This window comes from Cornus florida, unplaced genomic scaffold, assembly GCF_030987335.1.
Source record: "Cornus florida cultivar Cherokee Brave unplaced genomic scaffold, ASM3098733v1 CherokeeBrave_3.0.0_Hap2_Chr09, whole genome shotgun sequence".
Classification (NCBI taxonomy): domain Eukaryota; kingdom Viridiplantae; phylum Streptophyta; class Magnoliopsida; order Cornales; family Cornaceae; genus Cornus; species Cornus florida.
This window is the reverse complement of record NW_026775579.1, coordinates 49,388,356-49,406,099: the sequence shown is the minus strand read 5'-3', so window position 1 is coordinate 49,406,099 and position 17,744 is coordinate 49,388,356. Positions and strand designations below refer to the sequence as shown.

The window sequence follows — 17,744 nt, the reverse complement described above, 5'->3', positions numbered from 1 at the left end:
TGAAAAATATAATGTTTAGTTTAGAGCCGGTTTGGTAAGCATTTTGTTTTTTGACGTTTTGTTTTAACCGGAAACGAAATAATTGTTTTATTGTATAGCATTTTAAATAGTAATCAAGAGTATGTTTATTAACGTCTATTTGTTGTAAGATTTTTTAAAGCAAAAATATGAAGGCATATTTAATAGCAAATAGCATGTTCCGGAAGATCGCTGAAGATGACGAATGCCCACAATCTAGGATTTCATTTGATGATTTGGAATGCTTTGCTTTTATTGAACCCATCTCTAGACACAACACTCACACAAACAACTCTGAGACGCTGATCGGTTTGGACTTCGGACTTTGGAGTCTCCGGAGTAGGGGTGGGGTTCTGCAAATTGTCAATTAACGCTTCAAATTTTGGTTCTTTTTCGCGCTAATTCTATAGCGCGTTTGACCTCTGGGTTGAAAATTTGAAATGACCAAGTAGGAAATTCGAAATTGTAATGCTGTTTGATAAAATTAAAAATTAAGGTTTTTTTTTTTATAATAATAATCTAAAACATGTTTAGGAATATCAGTGACTCTGTTATAATACTATTTTATCAGTTTTTTAATACTTTATTTTCCCTTTCCGTCACACTTGCTATTAGACTACAAATTACAAAATTAGTTTTAGATGTCTAGAGCTCAAAAAAAAAAAACGCCAAAATTCAAGTTTTAGTGGATTCATATAACTATTTGAGAAGTAAAGGTACTCGATACAATTGATAACTTGTGATGTTAATTGTCCTCAGGGCTTGGTAATGGTGATAAGGAAGAAGGTTGGGTTATAATATGTTTCGATTCAAACCCCAATACTCTCATTATGATTCTTGATTTAACGGTGTTATCGTTATAGAGCCGGTTACAGCACTCTCAATTTATAATTTGGGGTGAATCCAAAAGACCCTGCCGAGGAGAATTCTGAGTTTCAAAAAAAAAACCTTGTGACATTAATTGACCATAAATTTTGTACGGCCAAAGGCACAAATTAAGGGGTACCCACTTACTATTATGCCCATTTAACTTCATTGAATTTAGAATCTGAAACTAATTCATTGAAAAATCATATGTTTGAATCTCCATGAATCATAATTATAAAATTTTTGCAAGTATATATATTATATACCAAAAAAAAAAAAAAAAAATTGTTACATTGTAATTAATTATCCATTTTGCAAGAGAATGTATATATATATATATATATTAGTAATATGGTTCCTTGAAGAAGATGACATAAATGATGCAACAAATTGAAAATATAATGATGAAAATATCAAAGGTAAGAGCAGAAGCTGCTTGATCACTGAGCTCCAAGTTCCTTCCACCGAGACGATCCACCATGTCTGGGACAGACTCATAGTTCTCTAAATCCACCATGTATGGATCCTCCAACGTCATCTTCATCTTCTCAGCTTCGCGACTCGCGGCCTCCTGAGCAAGCGACCAGTCGTAGAACCTACGCCTCTCGTCATCACTCAGCACATCATAAACTTCTTTTAGTTTCATGAACTTGTCCGATGCTGCTTTCAGTGGGAGTGAAGTTGTGTCTGGATGATATTCTTTTGATAACCTCCGGTAAGCGGCTTTAATCTCCTCCAAATCAGCTTCTGCAGATATTCCTAAGAACCTGATCATCATCAGTATCAACTAGTTTTATCACTAACTGATCCATCAATTCTTGAAAAAAATGATTTACACATAAAGATAGAGAAGCCAATCCTTAGGAAGACTACCAGAAATTTGTCAATTGCCCCACCAGACACACACATTGGGTCGAAAGAGGGTTAACATGGTATCAGGTAAGGTTTTGAGTTTAAAATTATGTGTCACTGAAAACACATGTTGGACCAAAAGGTCATAAATGGATAGGTTAGAGGAACTAAAAATTAAAGTTACACTCGTCTAACGGATTAAAATTTTAAAGTAGATGGTGATTAACAATTTTTTATCCTTGTTATTGATCAAAGATGTTTTTTACCTTGTAATTCAATGAATAGCTGACCTAAATGGTTGTTAGTTCAACTTTTGACACAGAGAGATTACTTGATTATGGTAATTGGTTTAAATAACCCTTTGTCACAATTTTATCTAGGACCAATTAAGCATGATGTTAAGTGTTTATCTTATCTTCTGAAATTTGAAAACTGCCACATAAATTGAATAAAAATAATAATAAAAAAAAAGAGAAGAAAAGAGTATGTTTACATATTTTAGGTTCTGTTTGTTACATATTGAATATTTTTACCCTTTTTTTTTTTTTTTTTGGAAAGGAGTGAATTAAAATATCAATATCTCCTTATAATTTAACTGGTGGTTAATTTGGGCATAACTAGGAAAACTATTTTAGAAATAACATCCATCAACAAAGCAAACATAAGCCAAATCATAACAAGTGAAGAAAGTAGTGCTAGCAATTCCTGCCAATCTATAAATGCATATATAGAATTGAGAGTACTCACTGGTAGTGAGAATCAGATGAATTGTTAAGTAACTCAGAGAACTTTTCACCCAAAAAGTCCTGTTCCTCTTCTGCTTTAAGCTGCTCTTGTGTTGACTTACTACTACTACTACTGCTACTACTTCCCCCTATCCAACCTTCATCCTCACTCTCCCAGTGAATCCTTGTATCAACTCCGGGCTGCGGGGCTTTCTGTCTCCGGTCAGAGTCTTGCACCGCGAAAACTTGGAATCCAGTGTTTCTTTCCTTTTTTGTTACTGGCCATTGATCCTTCTTGTAATGGTGTTTGCCTTTTTGGCCTGTGAGTAAGAGAGAGAATGAAGCTTGAGGAGCTGTTGTTGAAGCCATGGGTGGGAAATTAAGGCAAATGGGTTGGTTTTGGAAGTTGACATACAGATGCTTTCACCACCACCTCCTCTTCTTTATGTGGTTGAGAATTGAGTTGGGGAGTGGGGCTTATGTGCAGAAGAGTTAAGCATGTAGTTTGTTTGTTTCTACTTTCTACATGTTGTGCACATATATATATATATATATATATATATATATATATATATATATATAACTATATGAGCATGCATGAAAGTTTGGGACTTATCACCATGACTACTGTGGCACATATATAGCATTTTACTAGGAGAATTAATAGAATCAATCAGCTTAAGATAGAGTCTCTTAATCGTCATATATATATATATAACTATATGAGCATGCATGAAAGTTTGGGACCTATCACCATGACTACTGTGGCACATATATAGCATTTTACTAGGAGAATTAATAGAATCAATCAGCTTAAGATAGTCTCTTAATCGTCATATATATATATAACTATATGAGCGTGCATGAAAGTTTGGGACCTATCACCATGACTACTGTGGCACATATATAGCATTTTACTAGGAGAATTAATAAAATCAATCAGCTTAAGATAGAGTCTCTTAATCGTCCATGCACCAAAAGCTCAATTTTTTAAAAGTTAAGAACACGATGTGATTATTATTAAGATCTTCAATTTTTTATAAACCATGTTTCCGCCAAGAGTCTTGGTTATTAAAGGACCTAAGATTGAAATCAATGACACACATCACTCTACACAAGAATTATATAGCATCTATGTATTGATTCATGTATCCGTTGAGTCGTTGACCAAGACAAAATTTGTATCATAAACTTTAGTCATATTATTAAGGATAATGCTTGGGTCTAATCCAGGATTTATGTACGATGAACTTCATCTAACCTGCTGACGTGACTCAATAGATTTAAAATAAATGTCCAAAAATAAAAATTAGGGTTGAGATATTACCCAACTATTCTGGTTTAACCCATTATTGTGATATTTTACTTTTCCTTTTTGCTTCTAGCTTTTAGTGTAAATCATGCACTGACATTAAGAATTCAAGTATTAGAATCCAATCCCCCACTATAAGATATAGAATCCAATGCATGATCCCAGGTATAAAATAAAATTTGATACTACTTTAACATTCTGGCATTGAGATTTTTTTAAGGATTTTGCCTCTCTCTCTCTCTCTCTCTCTCTCTCTCTCTCTATATATATATATATATATATATATATATGTGTGAAAGGCAAAAGGAGAAAGTTAGGGCATTGTTGTGTGTGTGTGTGTGTTTTTTTTTTTTTTTGCCGGGGGGGGGGGGGGGGGGGGGCGGGGCTGGGGGTAGCAAAGGAAGTATGTTTTTAAGTTAGAGTAATGAGTTAAACCCGAATAGTTGGACAATATCACCTAATCATGACTTTTATTTTTAAACGCTTATTTTAAATTTATTGATTCACATAAATCTGGACCCAAAACATTGTCCTTCGTAAAAAGCATTAATGAGGATTTGCATTTGTTTTTACAAAATTATAGTCTTTAGAGCCAATTTAGTAACAGGAATGATTCCTGATTTTTACTGTCAATTCTTAAAATTGAGAAGTAAAATTAAAAATCATGTTCGATAAAATATTTTATGTTTTTGACTTCAAGAAGTACTTTCTCTTTTAATGAAGAAAAGAGAAAGTAACAATTTGATATTTTCTTTATTTTCTCCACGGTAGACGGGAATTACTTTCTCCACTATTATCCCACCAAAATTACTGTACTACCCCTCTTTCTTCCACTAACCCATCATCCTCTCCTATCACCAAGACCCACGCCACAACCACTGCAAGTTTGGAATCGGCTGATCAGTGACCGGCGACGGAGAGGACACCAGCTCCTCTCTCTTCTTCTCTCTACCACCAGAAACCGCCGTTGATCATCCATTGAAGACTGAAACCTCGTCCTCCTACTGTTGACCCATCATCTCATCATCCCGATTTCTTCCAATTTCAGACAACTAGGCCTCAATTTCATCGAATCGTTGGACTGATGTAGGATTTTGACTGACGATTTCCTCTATCAAACTTCTCTATTTATCTCTTTTCAACCACGTCAACTACTTCTTGATTCCGGCGTTGTCGTTGCCGGAAAAGAAGAGAGGCCACAACTTTAGGACAAGAGATTATTCAACCAAAAGAAGGTGACGGACGACCAAAAATTGATGATAATTACATCATCTACAACAAGGGTCTGTTTACAGAGCCCACCTCTTCTACTGTGTGCTTGTCAAAGAATCGAGATGACATTGATATGTATGGAGGAATAGATGAGCTCTTTAATCTTTATCAGGTTCTTCTTTGAAGTCATAGTTTCATGCCCTCACTTTTTCTATGCTTGTGTTGCTAAATTTATGCTTGCTTAGTTCGCCATTAAGGAAGCCAAACAATTATCATCAAATCTAGATACCCTTTTTAGAGAGAGAAAGATACCACGAAAACAAAAATAAATTTATAATTTATTAAAGTTACTTTCTATTTTTTTACTTTCAAAATGTTGAAAGTAGAAAAAATTATTGAACATGATTTTACTTTTTATTTTATTTTAAGAAATTAAAATTAAAATTTTATTTTAGAGAAAGTAAAAATAAGAAAGTGAAATTGTTAAAAAGTAACGAATCTTCGTGTGTTTTTTTTTTTTCACGCTACCTTTTTGGATAAGGTTGAGATGGCAAATATTTACTGTTTTGTTTGCGACATCATAACTGTCCAAAATCTAAATCCATTTCAAGGTGCGTTTAATCTCAAACTTCACAATCCATCAAATAATGACATGGAGCCTTGTTTGTTAAAAAGTGACAGGTTTGTTAAGTAATAATATTTGAGAATCGGATAAATATTTTTTTTTTATCATAAATGTCGGCTAAAGTTTACTTCCTTGCACTACTTTTTACTAGTTAATTTCAAAATAAATTGAATCCCATTTATGGTAAATCATGTTCAATCTAGAAATTATGAATTTTAATACAAATCATAAAATTGAAATACGAACTTAGATTTACACGAATCCTCTTCCGACACAATTTTGCATATTTTTTCAAGTCATTTAAACCCGTTTATTAATGATACTAATTTTCAAAATTTTTAAAAATATTTTTAATTTTTTTAAACAGTTCTTCTTATGGGATGATCATCTACCATACCAGCTATAACAAAGGTCATTTGTCTCACATCAAATCCGGATAGAAAAATGATTGAAAATAATAGTTGGGTATATAATATTACCCAACAACTTAAACTTTTGGATAAATGGGTAAGCGTCCACCTGTTACCGTTAGTATCAGAGTTAGACCTAAACCTAGTCCTTGGTCCGGTGTCACACAAAGTGTTCGATCCGGAGGGCGTTTGGATTTGCAATGCGGGTAGGCAGGGTGGCCCGAACCGCAACAAGAGCGTTACGAGTTTAAGTGGGGAATAACGTAGTAAGGGTCATTAATCAGCCTTTACATTATAGAACATAGTCGAGCTCGAGTTCGTCGGATACCAAGGTCGGCCTTCTCTTTCTTAATCTTTGTTGCACAGAGAATCCTTTGTGTTGCTTGGATCTCCACTTGGATACTGATTTCAGATTTCTTAGCTTACATGGAACGATCTCCTCATCCTACTAAGAACCACCTTCAACATTTTGGCGACTCAGCTGGGTAGGGGCGTTTCACAGATGTCAAGCGTGCGCGAGATCAGCGTGCAAGAGATCAGTCCACGCTCTCAGACTAGCCCTGACCTCGATGAGGGTTATAGAGGTCTGTAAGTATGCTTGGATCATACTTCCCCAGAACTAGAATCATTTATCTTGATGCCCTAGTCGAAGACCATAACGCGTTGTCATACAGAATGGAGCAGCTTGAGGGCATTCAGAAGAAAGTAGTGACCTTACTTCGGGAAATTGTTGACAGAGAAGAACCTCGGCTAGACGCGAGACTGAACGACGATTTCTTTGACGGACCCACTGGGGGACGGGTGACCCCAGACGATTCTGCGTGATGTGCGCCCCTGTCATCAATCGAGGTAAGACATTCCACTGGCCGACACAAGCGGCAGCAGGATACGCCACCGCATGCTCGCCGAGCCCTCTTCAGCATACCTTTCACAGCACCGGCCAGACTGAGCACGCCGAGCACCAGTCGAAGAGAGGTAGTCCGCAGGGGCAGAAGCTCGGAGGAGTTCAGGGGTCGGCAGGATTTGACTCAGCAGTCGTCTTATGTAACATTGGCGGACCTGCAAACGTTGTTACAGAACGAGAGGAGCATTCCGACTCAGGAGTTCGCTCCCGAGCCACCCTATGCGCAGTCTATTGCGCTCCTTCATATCTTCGGGGTATGTGGCTCCTAAATTCAGTAAGTTTGATGGGAGGAAGGGTAATCCGCGCGAGCATGTGGTGTGATTTATAGAGGCCTTGGGACCTTTTGGAAATGATCACACTGTGCGTATAATACCCCCGGATTTTCGGATGCGGGTTGGCCAGGCCCACGCCCGATTACCCGATGATATCAAACCAATCAGCAATAATCGAACACAGAGTATAAAAGAATAAATAGGAATAAATAATTTACTAAAAGAAAACTAAAATAATAATCCAAAACTAAAACTCAGAATAAATTTCCATTAATAAATAGTTCTGATACAAGTAATCCTCCAAATATACAACTCGGGAATCTATACTATGTGGACCCCTGGAAAACCAAAACTAAAATAATCAACTGTTTACAATAATATACTAAATCATAAAGGAAACTCCTATGGAGACAATCCGGAAGGATGATCCCTGCTCAGCACGAACAATCCCTACATCTGACGAACACCTAAAAAATAATGGCGGGTCAGGCCCACAAACAAGTTCTACTCTACTACAATCCAAGCAGAGATCTGATACGCAGATAAATCTTAGACAACTCAACAATAACTATTTAGTCCATAAATATATATATATCCACACTAAGGACATTCACTGGACTACAAAGGGATTTCAACCTGAATAGAAGGTAACATGCGAAAATGCACCCGAAGGTGGGTACGAGTACGTAAACCCAACATGGTACACCTCAACCTATCATAGCCAGTTACGCATCCGCTGCATATACGCACCCTAACTAACGACTATGAGACTCAAGCTCACACCGTGGTACCATAATCATATACCTAAAGTCCGTCCAAAACTAGAGTATGTCATTCAATTATTCATTGATCTGACATACGATTAATAATCCAGTTAGTCACTCAACTTATTCAGTTGATATGACTTAACTACAAACAACCAATCCAGGAAGTCATTCAACTTAGTCAGTTGATCTGACTTACATAATTAGGATTCAATATTTCCGATAGGTTAGGTCTTAGCGTTTTAAGCTAAACCATCCCTAATATGCCACCATCCTATACCAGTGCATACAATCCACAACATCCATATTAACTACAGAACCTAATTAACAGTTCAGCAATCAAAGTCCAAAACCATAATCCGAGAAATTGCAAAATAGTGTTTAATATATCAGCAATTAAAACCCAAGCTTTAGTCCAAGTAATTGCAGAAAAGAGATTACTATTTCAACAATTAAAATCCCGAATATGCATAGATCAAGTCTGATAAATAAATGACCCTACTGTGCATCTACAACAAGATTTAACATCATGTTATACTTCGTTAAATCGCTAAATAAAAATTAGGCAATTAAATCATTTCCATCCGTAAACAGCATAAATGTTTAAACTTTTATATAGTTAAATCCATTAGCATAAATGTATAAATTAGCATAAAGTTAATTACTTACTTGTTTCAATTCACTTGATTGATTTAAAACAGTTTAAAACAATATCCATAAATTAACCATTATGTTAATTTTATTCCAAACCTAGCATATTATCGTATATTATGCATTCTAGTTAATTGTCAAGTCCCAAAAAATCATTAAAACCATTTAAACAGACCCAACCATCCCTAGATACAAACCCATGTGCCAAAATCCTACACTGGACAACACATATGACGATTACAGGAACCAATCGACGTGTTTTCTCTAGGTGGCAACAGGTTTACACAAACCGGTTGATGTAAAGTTAGTAAGTGTCAACTGGTTTACCTAAACCGGTTGATGTAAAGTTTGCAAATGTCAACAGGTTTACACAAACCGGTTGATGTAAAATTCTAGATGTCAACTAGTTTACAAAAGTCTACTGAATCTAAAAGATGTCAACTGATTCATCATAGATGTCGACTGGTTTAATAAACAGTTGACGTTTTTCCCCAAGGTGTCAACCGGTTTCAACCAACCGGTTTACCGAATCACCAAGGTATCGACCGGTTCATGCAAACCGGTCGACGTGTGCACTAAACCAGTCGACCGAATTGTTACAATTCGTCTTCCACGGCTCCGGCGACTACGTCTTCCTCCGTTAAGGTCCTAAGGCTATTGTTTTAAGTCCAGAAAAACCCTAAACATTACTTCAAACCTCTTATGCATAATTTAAACAAATTATAATCAAGAATTATGCAAGAAATTGAAAGTTAAACAAACATATACACATATACATAATCTACTGTAATTCATCTTTTAAGCATGCATACATAATTAATTTTAATAACTTAAATTTCTTGGAGTTTCCCTAGGCATGCACAGAACACAGATCAAAGGGAAGGAGATAGAATTAGAACTTACCTTTGTGGTTTTGGTTTGAAACCTTTAACCGTCCTCTGTCTAGACTTTTCGGCGGCCACTTGATTGTCGTCCACTCCTTTGTTGCCCTAGGTTTAACCCATAAGCAACATCCCTTCTTCCTCTCCTTGGTTCAGCCTTGGTTCTTGGCCGGAACCTTAATTCTCCCTCCTCTGTTTTCTCTTAAAACTCAATGTTCGTGAAACAAGTTTTGTTGCTTCTAAACCCTAAGCAGACGTAATATTATACTTATATAAGCTTAGTGCAAAACCTAATTCTAATTCCAAGAGGAAATAGAAAACAAAAGAAAATAAAATAAACTATAAAATTCATAATATATAAGTCGGCTACGGATATCATATTTATATAAAACCCTAAAATCATATTAATTAGATTTATCTCATATACATATATACCCTAAAATATATGTATAATCATTCATGAGTATTAACTGTACTCATTACCCTTCTATCCGAGTAGTCCATGAGACCCAAACGGTTGGTCCACCACTACTGTCTAAGCCCATCCTTTTAAACTAAAACTAAAATAAAGTAAAATACACATTTAATCTATCTAAAAATTACAATTAAACAATTAAATAAAATTAAACATATAATTGAGTTAAAACCCACAAATCAATGCACACAATTAATTTAATAACAATTAGTCAATTAATGCAACTAAACAGGCAAACAAAATAATCAATTAAACAACCAATTCACGTAAATAAAACAATTAATCACTTCAACACAAACACATATCCACATAAGCACATAAAATATAATAACTAAATTCCAATTAAGTCCTTTCTAAAACTAAAGGTATTACATTCTTCCCCCCTAACAAACGGAATTCCGTCCTCGGAATTCACGAAACTCTGAATGATTTGCTTTTAAAGTTCATTTTCGGTCTCTTGTGGACTCAGCTCTATCAGTATAAATATATTGATTCATAACTGGGCAACACCTCCATGAAGATCAACCCCAATATTTGCAATTGACTTCCTTAATTTCCGTGATAACAGCCAGTGTCATTATTATACAGGCTAAAACTTCAACTGCGAACTCCACAACAAATTGAAAGATATAAATATCCTATCAGTTGTTGAGAGCGTTCACTTCCCTATTCCCTTCCACCAAACAGAACTTAATGCAAAGTGTGAATCACCACTTTGATGTATTTAAGTCGTCTTGTAATCCATTTTAGTCATACGAACTGGTATTCCCCCCAGTTTGAAATAAACCAGAATTGAGCTAATTTAATGTAGAAATCAACCAATATCCCATTCAGAATCCTGACCCTCTTTGTAAATTCAGCTATCCCTCAACTAAATCCGTGAAGATACTTTATCATTTATACCTCAGTATAGAAAAATGACTGCAAGGATCTAGTACCTCTGATGGTCCAGCTCGATTATCTAATAAATAGTAGACTTGGGATACCAAATCATTATGTCCCTCCTCCGGCCTGTCCTCCAATCGTCTGCTTCATACCTTAAAGCTGCATGTTTTCACCAGAAAATAATTAAGGAACTAAAAGTTATGAACCTCAGTCTTTACATCCTCTCTCCAATTTGTCTACAGAAAGTACCGTTAGTCTGGTACCACCAGCTTCCGTCTGCACCCATTGTGTAAAATTGGAGCATCTAAAAAATTAACTCTGCAACTAAATTCTTACATACTGATCCGTGATAAACCTACCGATATGGAAAGTCAATCGGTAATTCCATTTATCAAAAATCAACTAACTATGAGTTTTGCACACACACCGTGCACCTCTTCCTTATATTGGTGTTCGGTCTCTCCTTCCTATCATTGACACACCCTACTTCTTTAATATAAGTAAATGTCAATCTGACTCCTTGTCGCGCTTCTAATGAATATAGAACTTTTTCATTTTCTATACAGTCATCAATTCCCTAGCAACAGCTAATGCGATGCAAAGAAGATAACATTCTGCACCCCCATGGGAAACTTCTATTTTGCAGTCATGTCCTTTGGTTTAAAGAATGCAGGGGCTACCTACCAACGAGCTATGACGGCTATTTTTCACGATATGTTGCACAAACAAATGGAGGATTATGTGGACGATTTGGTGGTAAAGTCGCGAGCTAGGAATGGGCATTTAGCTGACTTAATAAACATCTTCGAAAGGTGTCGGAACTATAAGTTGAGGATGAATCCGCTAAAATGCACCTTCGGGGTAGAGGCTGGGCAGTTCTTGGGCTTTATAGTGCATCGGCAGAGCATTGATGTCGAGCAAAGCAAAGTTCAGGCTATCATAGAGATGCCCCCTCCGTGATCTCTCAAACAGCTAAAAAGTTTGGTCTGACAGGCTTCGTACCTACGACGGTTCATACCAGCTCTCGCCGAGGTTACACATGTCTTCGGCAGTTTGATGAGGGGAGGGTCCAAGTTCAGATGGAATGAGGAGCATCAACAAGCATTTGACCAACTTAAGAAGTTGTTAGCATCGCCAGTTACAATGATGGCTCCTCAGCCAGGAGTACCTCCCAGGCTCTACATCATGTCAACTGAGCATTCCATTAGGGCGCTTCTTACTCAGGAAGAGAAAGTCGCGAGCGCCCTGTGTATTACATCAGTCGTGTTGTACAAGGCGCCGTGGCATGCTATTCTCCGATAGAGTGCCACTGCCTATCTTTGGTGTTCGTGGCTAAGAAATTTCGCCATTATTTTCTTGCCCATACGATCCATCTCGTCACCAAGTGTGACCCATTGCGGTATTTGCTATCGCGGCCAATTATTTTAGGGCGAGTGGCGCGGTGGCTTCTAGCGTTGGCCGAGTTTGATTTCCAGTGCCTTCAGCCTCGTGCCATTCTGAGTTAAGCTATGGCAGACTTGGTAGCTCAATTCTCCTCTGGCAATTTCGAGCCAATGAGTGATGATCTTCCTCATAATGAGTTTGAGTTGGTCTGTTGCCCGGAGGAAAGTATGATCTGGATGTTGTTATTTGATGGGTCGTCGACTTCTATAGGAGGAGGCGTAGGGGTGGTATTGACCCCTGAGGAGGGGAAAGCCCAAAAATTTTCATACGAGCTCACCTTCGGATGCTCTAATAATACAGCGGAGTACGAAGCATTAGTATTGGGCCTTTTGCCAGCACGAATAGCTAAGGTCAAGCGGTTGTATGTTCAAGGAGATTCAAACTTGGTAGTGAAACAACTGGACTGTTCCTACGCTATCAAGGAGCCCGCTTTGGCGGCATACAGAACAGTTATCCAAAAACTCAGTAATTATTTTGACGAACTACGTATATCTCATGCACCTCGGACAGCTAATGGACATCCGGATGCCTTGGCTACGTTAGCGTCTAAAGTGGAGATTTCAGGAGAATCGGTGGATATCAGCATTCATAAGAAGGATGAGTCGTGTCTATATGACGTGGAGTTAGCTAATCAAGGAAACAAGGAAGACTGACGAAGTTTGTACGAGTCACAGCTGAAGGGTAATACCGGCAAAATTCCTTTGTCAGAGCTCAAAAATTTCACATTGTACCTGGGAGTGTTATACTTCAGAGCACCTGGTGGAACTTTGGCAAGATGTGTCGGAAAACAAGAGGCCAACCAAATACTGAGCAAAGTCCACAGTCACACGCGTGGCGGTAATTCGTTAAGCCTGTACCAAAGAATACAAAGACAGGGATACTACTGGCCGTCAATGGCAAAAGACGTAATGACTGTACAGAGAGCATGTCCAGAATGCCAGGAACTGCTTGAGGCGGCCCAATGTGTGGCCAATGTTGAGGAAGACTAGAGACAGAGATATGTGGAGTACCTTAAAAGGTGACTGCTCCCACAGAACAGTGAGGAGGCCGCTCTACTACGGAAGGAAGCAAGACGATTCTTCATATGCAATGGCGAATTAATGAGGCGAGGTTTTGACGGTAAAGCTAAACAATGTCTCAACTCTGTTAAGGCCCGCGAAGTTCTGAAGCAGGCCCACGAAGACGAGCATCAAGGGTGGAAGAAACTACATCACCGCCTCATACAATTGGGCTATTATTAGCCCACGATGCAAGCTGATAGCAAAAAAGTACGCCCAAAAGTGCCGAGAGTGCCAAATACACAACCATACCATACACGCACCAGCAGTAGAGCTACACTCCATAGATGTTCCTTTACCTTTTCACACTTGGGCCATGGATTTGATAGGCCCAATCTCGCCCAAGTCTAGAAAGAAAAAATGGATACTGGTGGCAACAAAAGTTTATACCAAATGGGTCGAGGCGTCAGCTTTGTCAACTGCAACGGGATAAGTAGTGGCTAATTTCATCAAAGAGAATATCATATGCCGTTTTGGTGTACCTCAGGTTATTGTATCGAACAACGAGACTCCCTTTGTCAATAGTAGAGTCCGCGCACTTCTTTGAAGGTACCAAGTAGCTCACCGCAAGTTGACGCCCTATTATCCAAAAGGCAACGAACAGGCGGAAGCCACTAATAAGACGCTAATCCGAATCCTAAGCAGAACTTTGAAGGAATAACATGACAAATGGGCTAAGCAGCTACCTCTTGCACTTTGGGCGTACCGGACTACCGCAAGAGGAGCCACATGTGTCACGCCCTTCTTCTTGGTGTATGGCACAGAGGCGGTGCTTCCAATAGAGATAGCGATTCCTTTCAGGAGTCTAGCCGAACAAAGTCAGCCGCAGTTTGATTCCAGAATTGGGGAGCTCGAGGGACTCCAGGAGCAGAGGGAGCAAGCAAAAGGTAAGATCACGGTTTACCAAAAGAGGGTAGCTCGGGCCTACAATGCCACTGTTCGGCCGAGAGCATTTCAAGAGGGCGATCTGGTTTTAAAGTCCGCGGTTCGCATGATGCGGAACTTGTCTGCACCTAAGTTTGCTCTAAAGTGGGAAGGCCCCTTCGAAGTCAAGGCTGTAAATCCCAGTGGATACTATAAAATTGGAGGAGTATGCACTAACAAGGTATTGGGCACATTCAATGCCAAGTGGTTGAAAAAGTACTACTCTTAACCTGACAGCCCCGGACCCTATGACTGTGTGAGGCCATTGAGCCTCGACCCTGCTTTTTGTAACATAAAACATATCAAAAGAGCCCGAGGGACTCTGTATTTCCCTGTGTCTTTTCTCTATAAACTAAATGCGTAATGCTCTTTTCTAATTTATCTTCTGGATCACCTCCCCTGGTAAAGGTCACTTGTACATATTTTATCTTGTCTCTAGCCGAGGTCATTTATAATAATTCCACAACACGTTCAAATTGGAATGTAAGGAAGGACAATCACACTGTAGTCCAAAAATAATTTAAGTACGACAAAAACTAGTCCAAAAGAGAAAGCGATGCATTAATAACTGATCATACATAATTTCCCCTAAACAGGGTACAAATGGTTTTCATTACAAAAGAGGTTTCTTATTACAATAATCAAGGAAAGTCATGCAAATCTAGGGTGGCGGGACCCAATAAGGCTAACCTGCGCTCGATCTCCTAGACTAAGGAGGCAATATATTGTTCCCTTGAGTCCACCAGTTCCTGCAACTCGACCAAGCGGACTCTCTCGGCATGAAGGGCCCTTTCCTCATTCTCGATTTGATCGCGAAGATCTTTAATATCCTCAACCATCCTCTCGTGCTCCCCAAATGCTTTAACTAGTGCAAGGATATTATCAGCCCAGCCTACTTCGATTTGGGCCCTCTTCAAATTCGAGAGGAGACAATCATGGGAGTCGAGTTCCTCCTTGCTTAAGGAACGTCCCTTGGCCTCGCAAATGCCTACCACGAGCTCACATGTAGTCTTGTACGCGAAATCTAAAAACAAGGGCAACATCCCCTCGAGATTTTCAAGGGTTTGAGGATATTTGACCTTCACTTCGTCCAATATTTTAGCCTCTTCTATAGAAAAAATGGTCCCACCCCATGGTACGAGTAAGGAGGCACTTGCTTCTTGATCTGACCTCGCCAGACCCTGTACGGCATTGCCCTCTTGTGGAGAGTGACCCCCTCCCTCGCCCGTGTTCTCATCTTGTGATGGTTGAATTAAGCCCTCCTCCTCAGCATGGTCGACATTGTTTCTCGAGCTGCTTGACCTCGAGGCCCCATCTTTGGAAGAATCGCTGGCACTCGAACTCCCGAGTTCATCTGAACTATCTTCTTTAGGAGGAAGAAGAGACTTGATGGCTATCTCTACCATTTACTGAAACTCAGTGATGTGTCCTTGGGGGAGCATATGGAGAACCTCGACCTGTGAACTAATATCACTATCTTCACCCTCGCGGCTAAAGTAATGGCCCTCAGAACCAGCAGCTACCTCGATATCTGTAAGAAAACTGGGTGAGTTTCTTAAAAAAAAAAGGGGGAGGGGGAGAAAAGAAAAAAGAAGCGAACTTTGAAAGGGGGGATACCTCTGTTGGATAGTGAGCGACTGGGACTTCTTTCAAAATTAAATGCTCCCATAGAAGGATCTGCAGCGGTGTTCACCTCCCCTGTGTCCTTGTCAAGTCTACCCAGACCTCGGGCTAAGGGAATCAGTTCCTTCCCCATCCCATGCCGTAAAGGTGGAGGGGGTTCAAGTCAGAAGAAAGTATCTCTACGGCTGCTTGCTCAGGGTCCTCGAGTATACTCACAAGAGTATGAAGAGGATCAGAAGGAACAGCCAAGCCCGCATGTGTCTCAGAGGCGTGAATGGTGTCATCAGTAGGAACGAATGCTGCAAGAGTTTTCTCCGGAAGTGCAGAATGAGACCTCGTGTTCAGAAAAACCCCAGCTCAAGCCGGTGGATGAGGAACTTCGAAAGAGGTGGTGGCACCCTTTGCAGCAGAGGTATTCTTGGGAGCGCCCTAGAAATGCACAATTATCAGCACGCAGAGTTAGCAGTAAAGAAAGTAGAAATGAAGTATAATCATTTACCTTAGCTCGTTTTGAAGGAGTGGCTGCAGGTACGAAGGTGTTGACGTCTTGATCAACCTTAGGCTTGTCCCGGCGAGTCTTGGTAGCTCGAAGAGCTATCACGGGCGCGATAGCATCTGGCAGGGACAGAGGAAGTAAGCCTGCTGTGCTACAGGGTTTGCCTCGTGCGGATATTGAAGTATTCTTAAAGGGTCGAAAGGAGGAATCACCCTTTAGTATAGAACGAATAGGGATGGGTACTGGAGTACTACTTATAAACTTTCTGAATGAGATAATTACCTCCTTCCAGTATGCCCTTGGTTTCACAGCCCATCGCCCCGTTCTTGAAGTGAAGGCACATGAAGGATTTGGCGAGTTCCCAAGAGCCCTGCCTCCTCGGAATCAAGAAAGCGTAAAAAAACCCAGCGCATACGTGCTATGATTCTAGCGAGCTCCGTAGCCATAGTCCCGAGAAAGCCCTTGATCAAACCCGAACTGCCGAGCTACCCTATAAGGGTTGTAAACTTTACCTGCCCCCGAGTGAGGTGGAAGAAGGGCGAGAATATAACTAGGCAAAGTCATGGCAAAGATAGTCAAGGCCGGAGTACACCTCAAAGACTTGCCCGAAATTACCATGCCATTCTTAGAAGCATAGCATTCCATGTGAGGTCCATTAGTATAAGGACGAGCCACAAAGCAGCTATCTCGGTCAATGTACTCCGCTAATTTCTTCTTTGTATTGTGCTTGTGCCATTGGAAGGATCATTTCAGACCACTATCAGGAGGCAGTGTGGCGGGGCGAAGGAAAATTGTGTTGATGATAAGCGCCGAATATTGCATATATAAGCGCCCTTAATTGCATTAGTTAAGTCCATTGTTCGTTTAATTATGTAGATTACTTTCATTTGTATGTTTTTGTGCATTTTCAGGTTCAATTGCAATAAAGGAGCAAGAAGGGTGTTTTGTAGAGTTTTTGAATATCAAGGGGCCAATTCTGAAATTCTGGCAGCAGTGAAGCCCAAACTTTGTTTGCCATTTTGACCTACCAAACTCAAGAACTGGACTTCCATCATAACATGAAAGATTTAGAGCTCTGAATCAGCTTTCCAAATCTTCAAGCAGTTTGTCATTCGGAGTTCGGAGCAGAGAGTTATGATCTTCTTATTAGAGGTGCTCAGAACTGCCTGGCAGCAATGAAAGTCTGCCTTGTTCTTCAATTTCAACCAATCAGACTTGAGAATTGGATCTCCACCAAAACATAAAGTTTTTAGAAATCTGAATTAGCTCTCTAAATATTCAAACATTTTGTCATTCAGAGTTTGGAGCGCAAAGTTATGGCCATTTCATCAAAGTAGGTCTGGGTAG

General features: G+C 39.4%; 1 protein-coding gene across 1 annotated transcript; it reads right to left on the bottom strand.

Moving 5' to 3' along the window:
- Positions 1–1,114: 1,114 nt before the first annotated feature.
- LOC132273861 (NAD(P)H-quinone oxidoreductase subunit T, chloroplastic) lies at positions 1,115–2,887 on the bottom strand. Its single transcript, XM_059774954.1, has 2 exons — positions 2,485–2,887; positions 1,115–1,652 (listed from the first exon to the last, which is right to left on the bottom strand). Exons 1-2 carry the CDS (start codon positions 2,829–2,831, stop codon positions 1,229–1,231), a joined length of 771 nt encoding a protein of 256 aa, XP_059630937.1. The 5' UTR covers positions 2,832–2,887; the 3' UTR covers positions 1,115–1,228.
- Between the last annotated feature and the right edge of the window lie 14,857 nt (positions 2,888–17,744).